At 30.1% G+C, this 12,765-nt stretch overlaps 1 protein-coding gene across 1 annotated transcript; it reads right to left on the minus strand.

Moving 5' to 3' along the window:
• Positions 1 to 3,939: 3,939 nt before the first annotated feature.
• Positions 3,940 to 8,704, minus strand: LOC114195894 (GATA transcription factor 25-like). The gene is made up of 7 exons (XM_028086324.1): positions 8,268 to 8,704; positions 8,071 to 8,157; positions 7,707 to 7,840; positions 5,461 to 5,568; positions 5,194 to 5,299; positions 4,414 to 4,473; positions 3,940 to 4,324 (listed from the first exon to the last, which is right to left on the minus strand). The coding sequence occupies exons 1-7, from the start codon at positions 8,499 to 8,501 to the stop codon at positions 4,223 to 4,225; spliced, it is 831 nt and encodes a 276-aa protein (XP_027942125.1). The 5' UTR covers positions 8,502 to 8,704; the 3' UTR covers positions 3,940 to 4,222.
• Positions 8,705 to 12,765: the final 4,061 nt, after the last annotated feature.

A 12,765-nucleotide genomic window follows, 5' to 3' on the forward strand; every position in this document is an offset into this window, starting at 1 on the left:
AAGAAAGAAAAGATGAAAGTGGTAGTTAGTTATCCCTTGTGAGAAGGTGTACGGTTGTAGGGTGTAGGTACTTCTCCTCAAGTTAACGGTTCGCAGAGCAGTGTAAATGCTTCTCACGTCACGTCTACTCATACATATATAATAGGTTAGGCACTTAATAATTGCTCAAATAATACACCAAATAAAAGTCAGTTACACATTTATTAATTGTTTTTAAAAAATATTTTTTAAGCTCTATTTTTGTACAGATGTTAAATTTTAAGAAAAAATCCAAAAGATTGGAGTATTAAATTTACAGTTCGTGACTCCTTGTAAAAAATGTTTGTGTTTGAGATTCCAAAAGAAGGCATGAAAACAGTGTAGAATGTTGTGATTTTTTTAGCAGTGAATATGATATGAGTGATGATGTAACGTGAGATGGTGTGGTCTGAGCATTATTGGAAGTGGGAAACAACCATTTATAGATAGTTCGTGGAATGAATATTATGATGTTGGATCGGAATCTGTTTTGTGGTTCGTTGGTCTCTTCGATTCTGTTCGTGCCATTTTCTTCATTCAAAAACACTTACTATTTTAGATGTTTATTACTAAGAAAATGTTTCTTTTTTTAGATTAAATGTATTATAATTTGAGAATATACTTTTATAGGTATTTTGATTATTAAAAAGTTAGTTTTTATATTTGTTAAAAAAAATATCAAAAAAATAAAAAAGTGAACGTAAAATTATAATAAAAAATAGAAATGATATTTTGACCTACTTTTTTTAACTTATTTTTAATCCATCACTTCTATCATTCTTAAATCATCACATCATATCACTAAAAAAATCAAAAACAAATAATTGAATGATGATTAGAGTGATAGGTTAAAAGTGGATTAAAAAAAATAGGTAAAAAAATTGTTGATGTCAAAATAAATAGATATGATTTTTGTATTTATGAAACACACCACACCCTACCACCTCCAGACATCTTAGGATATTTTTGGTACATCCGAAGATGTAATGATATAGAATGTAGAAACATTAGAACATGCTAATAAGAAGATTAAGAAGGAACAGTGTACCCATAAATGAACATTTTCCCAACAAAAAATAGTGTATTTTATTGTATTGATAGTGTGCATCACTTTACCAAGCATTTTGTCGGTATTGTGTAGAAAGTAAAGCATTTTTTGTTTGGACTTTGGACAATCCAGCAGAGAAAGTGCAAACTCTCTTTACAAAATCTGTCTATTAGTTTGAAAAAGACGCTACATTTAAGTCTCATGTTGTGAATACATCTATGTATAAAAGTTTCCTAATAAAAATAGTTTCAAATAAATCATAAATATTACTAATTTAAGTTTTTTTTTTTTCTGGACGTGAGTTTACAGCAGAAAATAGTTCAAAGTTTATCTTAAAAGCCTTTTAAGTGTTTATACTGAAGAGTGTGCTAATGTTTTTGGGTCCTTTTTGTGTATGAGTCAGACTTACTTTTGTTTTGTATATCGTTAAATTGCCGATTTAAATGCATGATTTAAACCAAAAAGGGCATCAATAGATTAGATACTATCATAGACTATTTATAAAATTTCATACTAAACTATAATTATTTAATTTATTGGTATATATGAAAGATAATATGATATATACCTTTGAAATACTAGTTCTTCGATTATATTTTTATTATTGTTATTATTTTATTCAAAATGACACAGATAATTAAAATAATATATGGTAATTCAACAATTGATATATAGTAATTATTTCATACTAAGGTTTAGAGAAATCATTACATTAAAGCTTTATACAAATAGTAATGCATATTATCTATTGGTCATGGAATGGAAAAACTGATGCTAAAGGTACGGATGTGAAATTCTTTTTCATGTAATGTATCTACAAAAAAAAAAAAAGAGGATAAAATATAGTAAAGAAATTGTAAAATAAAATTAATTATTTTCACTTTATGAGTCGATTTAAATTTTACTCGTTTACTTTTAATTTTATTTTAAACGGATTTTGTTTAAACATACTTTCCTTTTGTTACTTTTTAATTGTCGTAAATTTTAAAAATGGGAGTAATAATAGAAAACTCAATGACTGTTTTATTAGAATTAATAAAATTTATTGTATTGTTTAGTCTCTACAAAACAACGCTAAAAATGGAAAGAACATCTTTTTATGAAAACTTATGTGAGAAAACTATAAGTAGTTAAAATGCAGTTTTTTTTTTCTGTAAGTTAAAAGCAACTCGTAGATTTTGGAGAAATTAAATGAAAAAGGCTTTTATAAAATTTATGCAAGTAAATTTATTTATCACGTGATAAAAGTTTCTTTTAACTTTTATATTTTTATGTGAAGCATTAATGAAGATTTTGATCTATATATAGTCAAAGACGTGGCTAAGTTTTTAATTGTGTAAGTATTTTAAAAATTTATTTTATTTATTTTGTTAGGTTTGAATCACTATTATGTTAAGAAAGTTTTAATTTTTAATTCATAAACACTTTCATAAATTAAAGTTAAGTTATACATAAATATATGACCATAAGAAAATTTGAACCCTTTATGAAAATTTCAGGCTTGACGTATTTAACTGATTTGAGCCTAAAAAATGAAAAAGAAAAAGAATATAAATTTTTCACTAAGTTTTTCAATAAGGAAGGAATATGAACTATATTACACCTTCCCCTGTTATTCACTGACACACACCAACATCATAATAAATGACTGCAAAATAGAGCAGCGACGACTTGAATTTTGATAAGTCAACGTTAACAAAAGTATTCAAAAGTGAAGGCGTAATCATTTACTTTTAGAAGCAATTAGATTAAAAAATTAAGGATTGACACCAAAATTTGATATATTTACAAGGTTAAAAGTATACTTAATAATTATGATAGGTATATGACGATGTGAGTTGGATCACTAATAGTCTTACTAGTACAGCTCAAAAGTATTTGAATAAATAATACATTCAATGATAGTTTTTTCCACGTTGTTATTAATCATAATTTAATACTTTTAAATTTATAAATATAATTCTTGATTGATAAGAATATAATATATCTTCACTTAATAAATCCATATTTAATCAAGTTCGATCAGATACGATCATTTCAAAAAAATTCATCAATGTCACTATTAAGCTTAAGTTTTTGTTTCAGACTAATTTCACTGATTTTTAAAGAAATGGTACACATATACCTTTATTTTATATACACCCATGAAAAAAAAATCTTGTCTCTTTCTCTTTTATCACATTATATATTTTATAAACCTATAACTTTTGTTCTCATTAGATGTATTTTAAGTGTTGATCATTAAAATGTTCATGAATTATTTTTATCTTAAAAGTCCCTATAATTTTAGTCTTAAATGTTGGTAACATTGAATCTTATCTGATTAATCCAACCATTTGTAAGATTACACTATGAATGTATGTAAACAATTACATAAGTTAACCTTCATTATGAATGTATGTAAAACAATTACATAAGTTAACTTCCATGTATTCTATATTGTGATTATGTAATACACTAATGAAAACTGATTATAATGTTTTAAAATATATTAAAAAAATTTTTAAAATATCAGCTTATTGTTAATGGTTATCAAACGACAGTACCATAAAAATAATAAACATTTCACTTATTTCAAGACAAATAACTTGTCTATATTAGCTTTCTCCCCAACATCATAGGTCTTGTTTCTTATTGAAGGTGAGTATATTGTTTGGTTTCTACTTCCAGTAATCTCAACATTTCGTCGAACTACGAAAACCATATGTAGTTTGATGATTCTTTGTTACATCTTCAACTAGTCAAACGACTCGAACCATAAACTCGAGTCTTTTTAGTGTTCAAAAACCATCCACCAGAACAATTGCATGCTATTGCGCACATTTTTTTTCACGAGGTTAAACTAAAACCACGATCACTGAACGAGATCAAGGTCATTTAAAATCCCAGTTTTATACATTCATAAATAAACAGTTAATGCAACTGATATGAGAGTATAAAAATAGACCTCTTGTACGAGATAAAATAATTTCCGAGTCCAGTTTGTACATTCATACATAAACAGTAGATGCAACCGATCCGAGTGTAGGAATAGACCTCTTGTATTGATGAGAGCTTTTCTATATACTGTACATTCTATAGGTCAAACTGAATGGGACTACTATAAACCTGCGAATGTCACAGTAAAAGACTTGCATTTACTTGTGAGTGAAAAACTCAACGATCAGATACCAAAGCTTTGTTATCATTAACATGATTCTCATGTTGTGCAGGGATATTGCTCCGACAGTCCAAGCCATTCTTATTACCCACATCAACCTGTCATCGAGTGCAGAAGAGAAAAAAATGATGCAATATTGGCACACGGAGTAAAGATAACCTGATATAATAAAAGAAAACTTACATACCTGCTCAAGTGGCACAATAGAGAGTTCATGGTTTCTCTTAGAAAGATCCCTCAAAGTGCCCTGCAGAATTGCGGCGTCAGAATGTTGGATTAAATAACAATCAGATTCAAATTACTGAACTTAGAAAATTTTAGATTCATAGTTGAGCAAATTTGAATTTAATGCTCGAAAGAATTTAGTTGCACCTTCCTTGACATGCTTTGAAATGGGAGGGAAAGGAAATCAAATTAACATCGGATGCCTCTATGGAAATAGTAAGACACTATGGTAGCAAACTGAAATGCGATGATAACCAGAACATCCCGAGAATTTTATAACCAGAAACAGTACTAGAAAATATCACATAAAATAATTTACTGGAAGAAACATAAGAAAACTGAATATAAGAATAATGTATAGGTCTTCAATGTCTTTGCAAAATAAAACAACCAACTTAGATAATTCCCAAATCTGTCAAGCATTTTCAACACAGAGGAATATGGAGAATTCTGTGTACTTGAATATGACTTGATCCAGAGTCCATTCTGATGTCATAACAGTCTGATGAGCGAGAGCCTCTGCTCTAAATGAGTTGTCTCATAGCATTCAGGTAATAGATGAAAGAATGGGAAGGAGATCTAAAGAGAGCCAAATGATACTTTTTTTGTCTTACTATGGGTTTCTTCCAGTTAATTAGACTAGATGAATGTACATATACATACTAAAAAATAGAAAACAAGATAAGCCAGGTATCCCCACCCCCCCAAAAAAAAAATACAAATCATATCGAGAAATGCTTACCCTGTTTGCCCAAAAAAGCCCGCAAGCATTGCAAAGTGACCTTGGACCAGAGGGCCCCCTTCGCATCATTGGAGTGGATTTTGAACTTGTTCCACAATGTGTACAACTATACATTGATAATCATGAAATACAAGAGATAGTAAAACATCAAAAGGCATGTCTCAAGACTCAACTTTAATCACCAGAAACCAGTCAATCACAGAATTAAATCAGGATGAAAAAAATATTCATGTTTAAACATTGCATAAGTAACATTAAGAAACTTACGAGGTTTCAGATTGAACAGCCTCCTGTCCTGACTCTTGGTCTGAACCCCAACTATTAGCTCCATCTTGTTTCTTAGATGAAGTAAATTGACCCTTGTTACGATGCATCCTACACATTAAAAAATAAGGTAAGATATAGGCACCGAAGCAAATAAAGTCAAACAGCTAAAATGGTAAGCAATAAGAATAAAATGTGAACAATGATGATGTTCAATAGTCCTTCAAAATATGAGAGCTTCAGAATTTGATAGCACTAATTACATAGGAAACAATGCCCACAATGTTTCTTGCTAATGAAAACAACAATATCAAGAGACGTTAAATAAAGAAAACAACTATGTACATTCCAATACACACTATAGAAACAAAAATCTCAATCAACATTTAGCTATTCACTTGAGCATATATAAAATATTGGGTGTAATAAGCATCCAACTTACTGACAGGATGCTGTGGAGGCATAAATTCTACTTGAAATCTTTTTGTACTGATTTTGTCATGTGGGAAGCAGAAGCAAAAATCATAGAAGCACTAATGTCAATTTCATCTTAGTCGTACTACGGTCAAATTGTCTCAACACAAACAAATATGGTCAATGTAGAACATGGTTCAGCACGACTACCACCGAAAAGGCCATGGCGTCATTATTGATTAGAATAACTATTACACAGAAAACATGGCAGCTGCAAACAACTTCTAAAACATAACTAAAAATATTAATTTCAAACCTTTATAACAAATAAACAGTAAACAAATTTTCAAATAGTAAACTTTAAGATTAATCTATCAATCATCTTAGTGAATAAGTTATAACAAACTTAAAAAGAAATAATGAAAGTCTAACGAGCATAATCAAATAAAAATAAATACAATTATCGTCCCCTAAAAAAGGGGACAGTGTTGTCAACTACAATTACGTAATGTAAATAACACATATTTTCCTTAGACTGCTGTCCACTTGGAATGCAGAAAATGGAAAGAAAAGGTTCAGAAGACTTTGTGGTGCAAACAAACAAAGATATTTGCAAATCAGAGGAAGGAGTGCCATGTGTTCCAGTTACCAAGAGCTATTGTGTAGCACTCTGCACCGTAACAGCAAAACACTCCAATACCAGCATTTGGGAGCAAAGAAGCTCCACTCTGTGGTAGGGATATTGCAGTCATATCTGGCCACTATTAACTACTTTGGAAACCTATTATGCACAGATACTCCAAAATTAGTGATGTATCTCTACAGTTTAACTATCCAATACCAATACTCACACAATATAACAGAATTCATATATTTCAGTATGACATATCCCCTATGTTTTGCGTGAATGGTTTTGTATAATAAAAAATGTAATTTCTTACTAAAAATTTATTGTACTTGCATGTCGTATTGGATGCTTCTACCAGTAGACATGTGACATAACTGGAAACAAAAAGACTTTCAATCCTAATACTTTAGAATACCTTCATATAAACCATGCATTTAAAGAGGAATAATAGAATTGATTTGGCATATATCTCAACACATGTACACTTGCTTCGACTTTGAAGAACAGATTTATGATGACATATCTTCTCTTCAAAACTTTTTTGAGAAGCTCCTACTTTTAACTCGTGAGCAAAGCACTAAAACACCTTGTTTTAGGTAAAACTTATCCAATTATTATAACTTTTAAAATCCCTTTTATCAATAAATTGTTTTCTTAAAAAGAAAAATAGGCCCTAAATAAGAAAATTCAGGTTCCTGACAGGAGTGATGTACAAGAATCCAAAACACTTATATTTATACAGAAAGAAGCAAAATGAGAGTGTGAAAAACAATGCTTGTCATAAAACCCGTCAAATATTGAACAACTTCTTTGGGCAATTGAAGTTCACCTGGAATAAATTTTTATTGTTGCGGCATAGCATAACAATGTAAATATAAATCAGGAACCAGTCCTTCCAGCACTAAAAAGTGCTGGTTCAGCTGGCCGTTTTATAGTGCAGTTTTGACATTAGCCCACATCAATCTAATAAAAAAGTATCTCTCAGAATATGTCATCACAAACTAAAACTACAAAACCTATACATTCATGATGAAATGATACTTTTTTCAAAGCAAGCATTCTTGACTATATGCCATACAAATCACTAATTTAATATACTCAACAATACACGTATAAGCAAAATGGTTTAAGAAATGAAAGGCAAATAGTTTGGTAATGAAGCTCAAGATTCTAACTGCAAGTAGAAAGCTTACTATCAGATTCAGACCTGAGTGCAACTTCTTGTCGTACACTATATCTAACTTTCTTATCGAAGCACCGCTCTTTCCTCTTCTGACGGAATCTATTCAACGATGCCACTCGCTGTGGTAGACTGCACCTTGCAGGAAATTCTGCTACACCCTAAACCCATCATCAACAAACGTATAACCAGAAAATACCCTCAGAAAGACTTTGATCGGATAAATTTCACCTAAAAAAGCTTTATCGTCTAAGTTCTCCAAAAATTAAAGTGATTAGTTGATTTCATGCCATAAGAGAGGTTCAATTTTACACATAAAAGTGGTTTTCAAGAAGTTTATCCAGAAAGACTTAAAATTCTTTGAGCTTCCAGTTCTACCGTCGAAACGTACCGCATGATTTTGAGGGGATAGTTCCTCCGCACATTGCGAGCCCGAAGTTAGTTCACTGCCTCCCAAGAGCAACAATACTGCTTGGACCTGAAACGGCGTCGTAACAGTGAAAAGAAATACAATTCAGTTCATTTTCAGAAGAAACAGTGATTTAAAGAAAAAAAAAAACAGTGCAAACAGAAGAAACAAGAAACTGCCTTATCAGGTGTGACGGCATCGAAGACATAGACTTGGCCCCGAAACGAGAGCGTGAGCTGGCTAGAATCCTGGATAGAGATTTCAGGGGGTGGAACGTAGAGGGAGTCGGCGGAAACGTGTTCGACGACGGCACCAACGTCTTCTATGGTGTGGGAGCTGTAATGGATGTGTTGGTCGGAGGCGTCGCCGTCGTTGTCTTCGGCGGGGACGATCTGGTTCAAGGGATCATACATTGTGTTGGTGGGAGGATAGAATTTGGGGTTTTGGAAGTGTCACATTACGCCGGAGAGGAAACCTAACCCTAACCCTAATTCTAATTCTAATTCTAATAACTAACCCTAACCCAGTTGGATGGGGAAGAGAGCGGGTGGAGTAAGAAAGATGGCGACCACAGTGGGGATAACTATAAATACGTCTGAGAATATGATGTTGGATTGTTGATGAAGAGAGATTCAGAAGAAAAGAAAAATACTGAAAATTTGACCATGAACTTATCCATATTTACGAGGTTGCCCATCTTTTAATTTAAATTACATTAATCACCTCAGTAAATTTATACATAAGTTTTCACTTCTGACTATGCACAAATGAATCTTAACTACATTATCCGTCAAAATGGGTTTGTACTTACAATTGACTTAATCAAGGCCTTAACTTTGCCATTGATCAAAGAGTTTATACTATAAAAATATAAAAACATTTTTTTATTATTATAAAATTATAAAAACAAAGAAAATTTGTGTAATTTCATCAATTTTTAAGTTTACTCTTTGGTTAAAGATGAAATTTCTCTCCGATGTCAATAATCTTCTATAACATTTTTTATTCTTTATCAGATTAAATTTGCTTTCATTTGACATGAATTCTTCAAATGGAAGTTATTTTTAATTTGTTATTTGGATTGATTAGGATTTTGCTTTTAATATTTATGAGATTAATTTAATGTAATTTTTTTATTTGTTTTTGTCTATAATTTAGTTCTAAAGGGATTCACTTCAATGTATCCATCAATTTAATATCACTACGAAAGTAATCAAATGTAAATTTTTGTTTCTTTTTTCTTCTCCTTCTACCTTTTCCTTAATCTACTATCCTTTTCTTCTTTCTCCCTCTCTTCTCCACCATCATTATCTCTTTTCTCCCTCTTTTAAGGTATATTTACTTTTCACATTTTAAACCCCACTCTCTATCTTTTCCTGTTCCATTCTTTTATCTCAAGCCCCATCCGCTCTTTCTTTTACTTTTCAAACCGTCTTGTATTTATAAATAATTTTTTAGCTTATGTTCTTATTATATTTTTTGAGGTTGATGTGCTTATTGAATTTAAATTTTTAGGATGAAATGGGAGTCTAAAATAACCTCTTGAAAGAAATTGCAGAGGGTAGTGACATCATTGTCATATCATTGTCATATATGTTCAGTATATGTTCAGGTCTGGTGGTGGTATGGCAATAGAAAAGAGAGAAAGAAAAAAATTCAAAAAACAAAAAAATATGAAAATATGAATGAGAGTGTCATGTTGCTATTTTCCAAATTGTGTTAATATTAATTTAATAAAAAATTATCACATTGAATTCTATTAAATAAAATAAAAAATTAATTGAGGAGAAAAAGAAATTGAGGAATCACATTAAATAAATTCTACAAATATTAAGTCTAAAATACTAATTAAACATTGTTTTTTCTTTCTCGTTTCATGATGTAAATTGTAATATTATCTAGTATCATTATTATGTGTATAGTGATAAACCAAAAGTTCATATGTTGAAGAACCCAAATGCCGATTGAGTTATTATTGGGAAAGATCCTTTAGTCTTATGCCTTTTTCAAGCTAAGACTATAAAGAAATTGTGTAGTGATAGGCCAAAGGCCGATTTGTTGAAGAGTTCAAATGTTGATTATTTCTAGAATGATCATTGATAAAGACGTTACACTAGTATAATAAAATAATAATTTAGAGATTTAAAGGGAATTATTCAAGCAATTGTTCAGGACATATTAAGGGGTACGAGTTGAAGGATAAAATAGACCATTGGAGATAGGAAAAAGTATAGAACACAACTTTGAATGCTCTGACTGATCGATCTCTTACTTTTTGGCTAGAACAATGGGTTTGACTCTTGTATTAAGAATGACATTATTAAATGCCTCACTCGTTTGTAAGTGTGTCACATATAATCTTAAAGGTAAACCAAGATCTTGACCAATACATAATTCACGAACAAGGAAACATGACAAATACAATAATAATGAAATAAAGTTGTTTATTTTGCAAAACATGTTTGTCGGGTCTCGTGCTTGTGGATATATGTCAGTTGTTGCCTTCTATATCATACTCTTCAACTTTTTCCTTGAAAATTTCTTTATAAAATTTGAATAGAGATGACGAAAGTAAAATCATTGATAGGTAAAATTTCTTATAATGTTGGCAACAAACCCTTTGAAATTGAAAACAAAACAAAAACACGTTAAAATGCAAGATATATAGTGTATCTGATGAGTCTATATAAAATATAAAAAAAAAAAATGCAATACATACATTTTGTTAATCAAACATAAATGTGTATAAGACACACATTCATACCTCCCAAATCTTCAATTAATAGTTCTAAGAACAATGACCATGATTCCTTTTTCTCTCCCTCAACTAAAACATAAGTCCGTGACAACTTTTAGTTATTAAGATCTTTTCCCACTTCAATTAAAATTTCATCACCATAGTACCCTTTGGAGAAACGGTCATCCAAACTAATGATGAGCCAACATGACAAAAACTATCATTGTAAGTTTTCAAACATAAGTAAAACATGTTGAATATTAACAAATCATCTCTTTCTTTAACTTTTACTTTCATTATTGACATGATCTCAATAACTCATGTATAGGCATAAATTCTTTTGTATTGTTTTGAAATGAACCTTACCTATGTTTTTTATGTCATTTACATTGCCCTCTAGTCTTAAACTTTGTAATACTGTGTTCCATTTTCACAACTTTATTAGGTATATCAACAATCTTTGACATTTGGATTTTCTTTTATATAAGACTCCAACTTACCACTTAACCATTTGGATTTTCTTTTATATAAGACTCCAACTTACCACTTAACCATTTAGTATTGAGTAAATCAAATTTGAATTTCTATATTACATTATGTGTGTCCTCAACTTTTCCTTAGTTGCCCAGAATACACAAACCACTTACATTTTCTTGTGCCCACTACTCTCCTGATATCATTCTTAAAAAATTTTAAATTTCTACCTTTCTACCACAGTCAACAATATACGTTCTTATAGCTCCCTTAAAATTGTTCATGTTTGTAAAAGATGTTCCTAATTTGTAATTGTAATCTGCCATGCTTTTTGGCATTCTAATACCAAATTTACCCTAACTTCTTATAACTCTTTGTCATTGTCCATTCTCCAAATCTTTTGAGTTTCACTCATTATCTAGCAATCCCCTATCATTTAGATTTATGTAATCAATGGGATTATCATCATTAGCCAGAGATCGCAAATTCTCCTCAAATCTGGTTCAAAATCTTCCATAGGTGTTTTTTTGCTCTTGTACTTATTTTTCTTTTTCTCTTGGAAGTACTTCTTTTACCCCACTCACATCTTCATCCTATATCACATTAACTTCCGCATGTTTTTGACATAAATCTTCATTCAATTCATTCTCTACATCATATTCAACATGCACATGGATTAGTTCTTCTAGTACTATAATATCTTCATCTACACCGTAATTTGATTCTTCATTAGGGTCCTAACCAATAAGAATCTTCCAAAAGCTTATCATCCTCTTCCACATGAACTATAACACCTACATTTTGAGTCTCAATCTCATTTAAACTCTCAACTGCAACCCATTCTCACTCACTCACGTTCTTAGGCTTGATCTCCCTCCCAGCATTAATCTCATTCTCATATTAATTTGAAATTCATTTCTAAAGTTTGAAAATTTTATTGTATCAAAAATTTATTTCTAAAATTCAGAAACTTTAATGTATCAAAATTTAAGTCATAGACTAATTCCAATTGGACACTAATGTTTAGAAACTAAACATATATTTAACTCTAAATTTATTATATTTTTGACTAATTTTTTAAAATAATTCATTAAGATAAATTAATTCAAATTTAAAGTTTAAATTATCAATTTGGTTAAGTAATTAATTTTCACTATTTTGCAAACAAAATTAAAATTTTAGCAGTGAAATTCATTAAAGTAATCATAAACTAATTTCATATGTTTAATAATTATTTTCATAAACTAATTTCATATGTTTAATAATTTCTATTTTTGAAAATATATATTTATGCCAACAATCTAATAAAAATTGATAAAACATCAATGAATATGAATCTTTGAAGACTCTTCCTTACACTGTAATAGAAGTTACAAAGAAGTTTTAATAGTGATGTGACAGTAAAGCCTACCAAAATTAAATTACAACATCGTAAAATGATTTTTATGCTTTTAATAAATTACCAT

Source organism: Vigna unguiculata, chromosome 9 (assembly GCF_004118075.2).
Source record: "Vigna unguiculata cultivar IT97K-499-35 chromosome 9, ASM411807v1, whole genome shotgun sequence".
Lineage (NCBI taxonomy): Eukaryota > Viridiplantae > Streptophyta > Magnoliopsida > Fabales > Fabaceae > Vigna > Vigna unguiculata.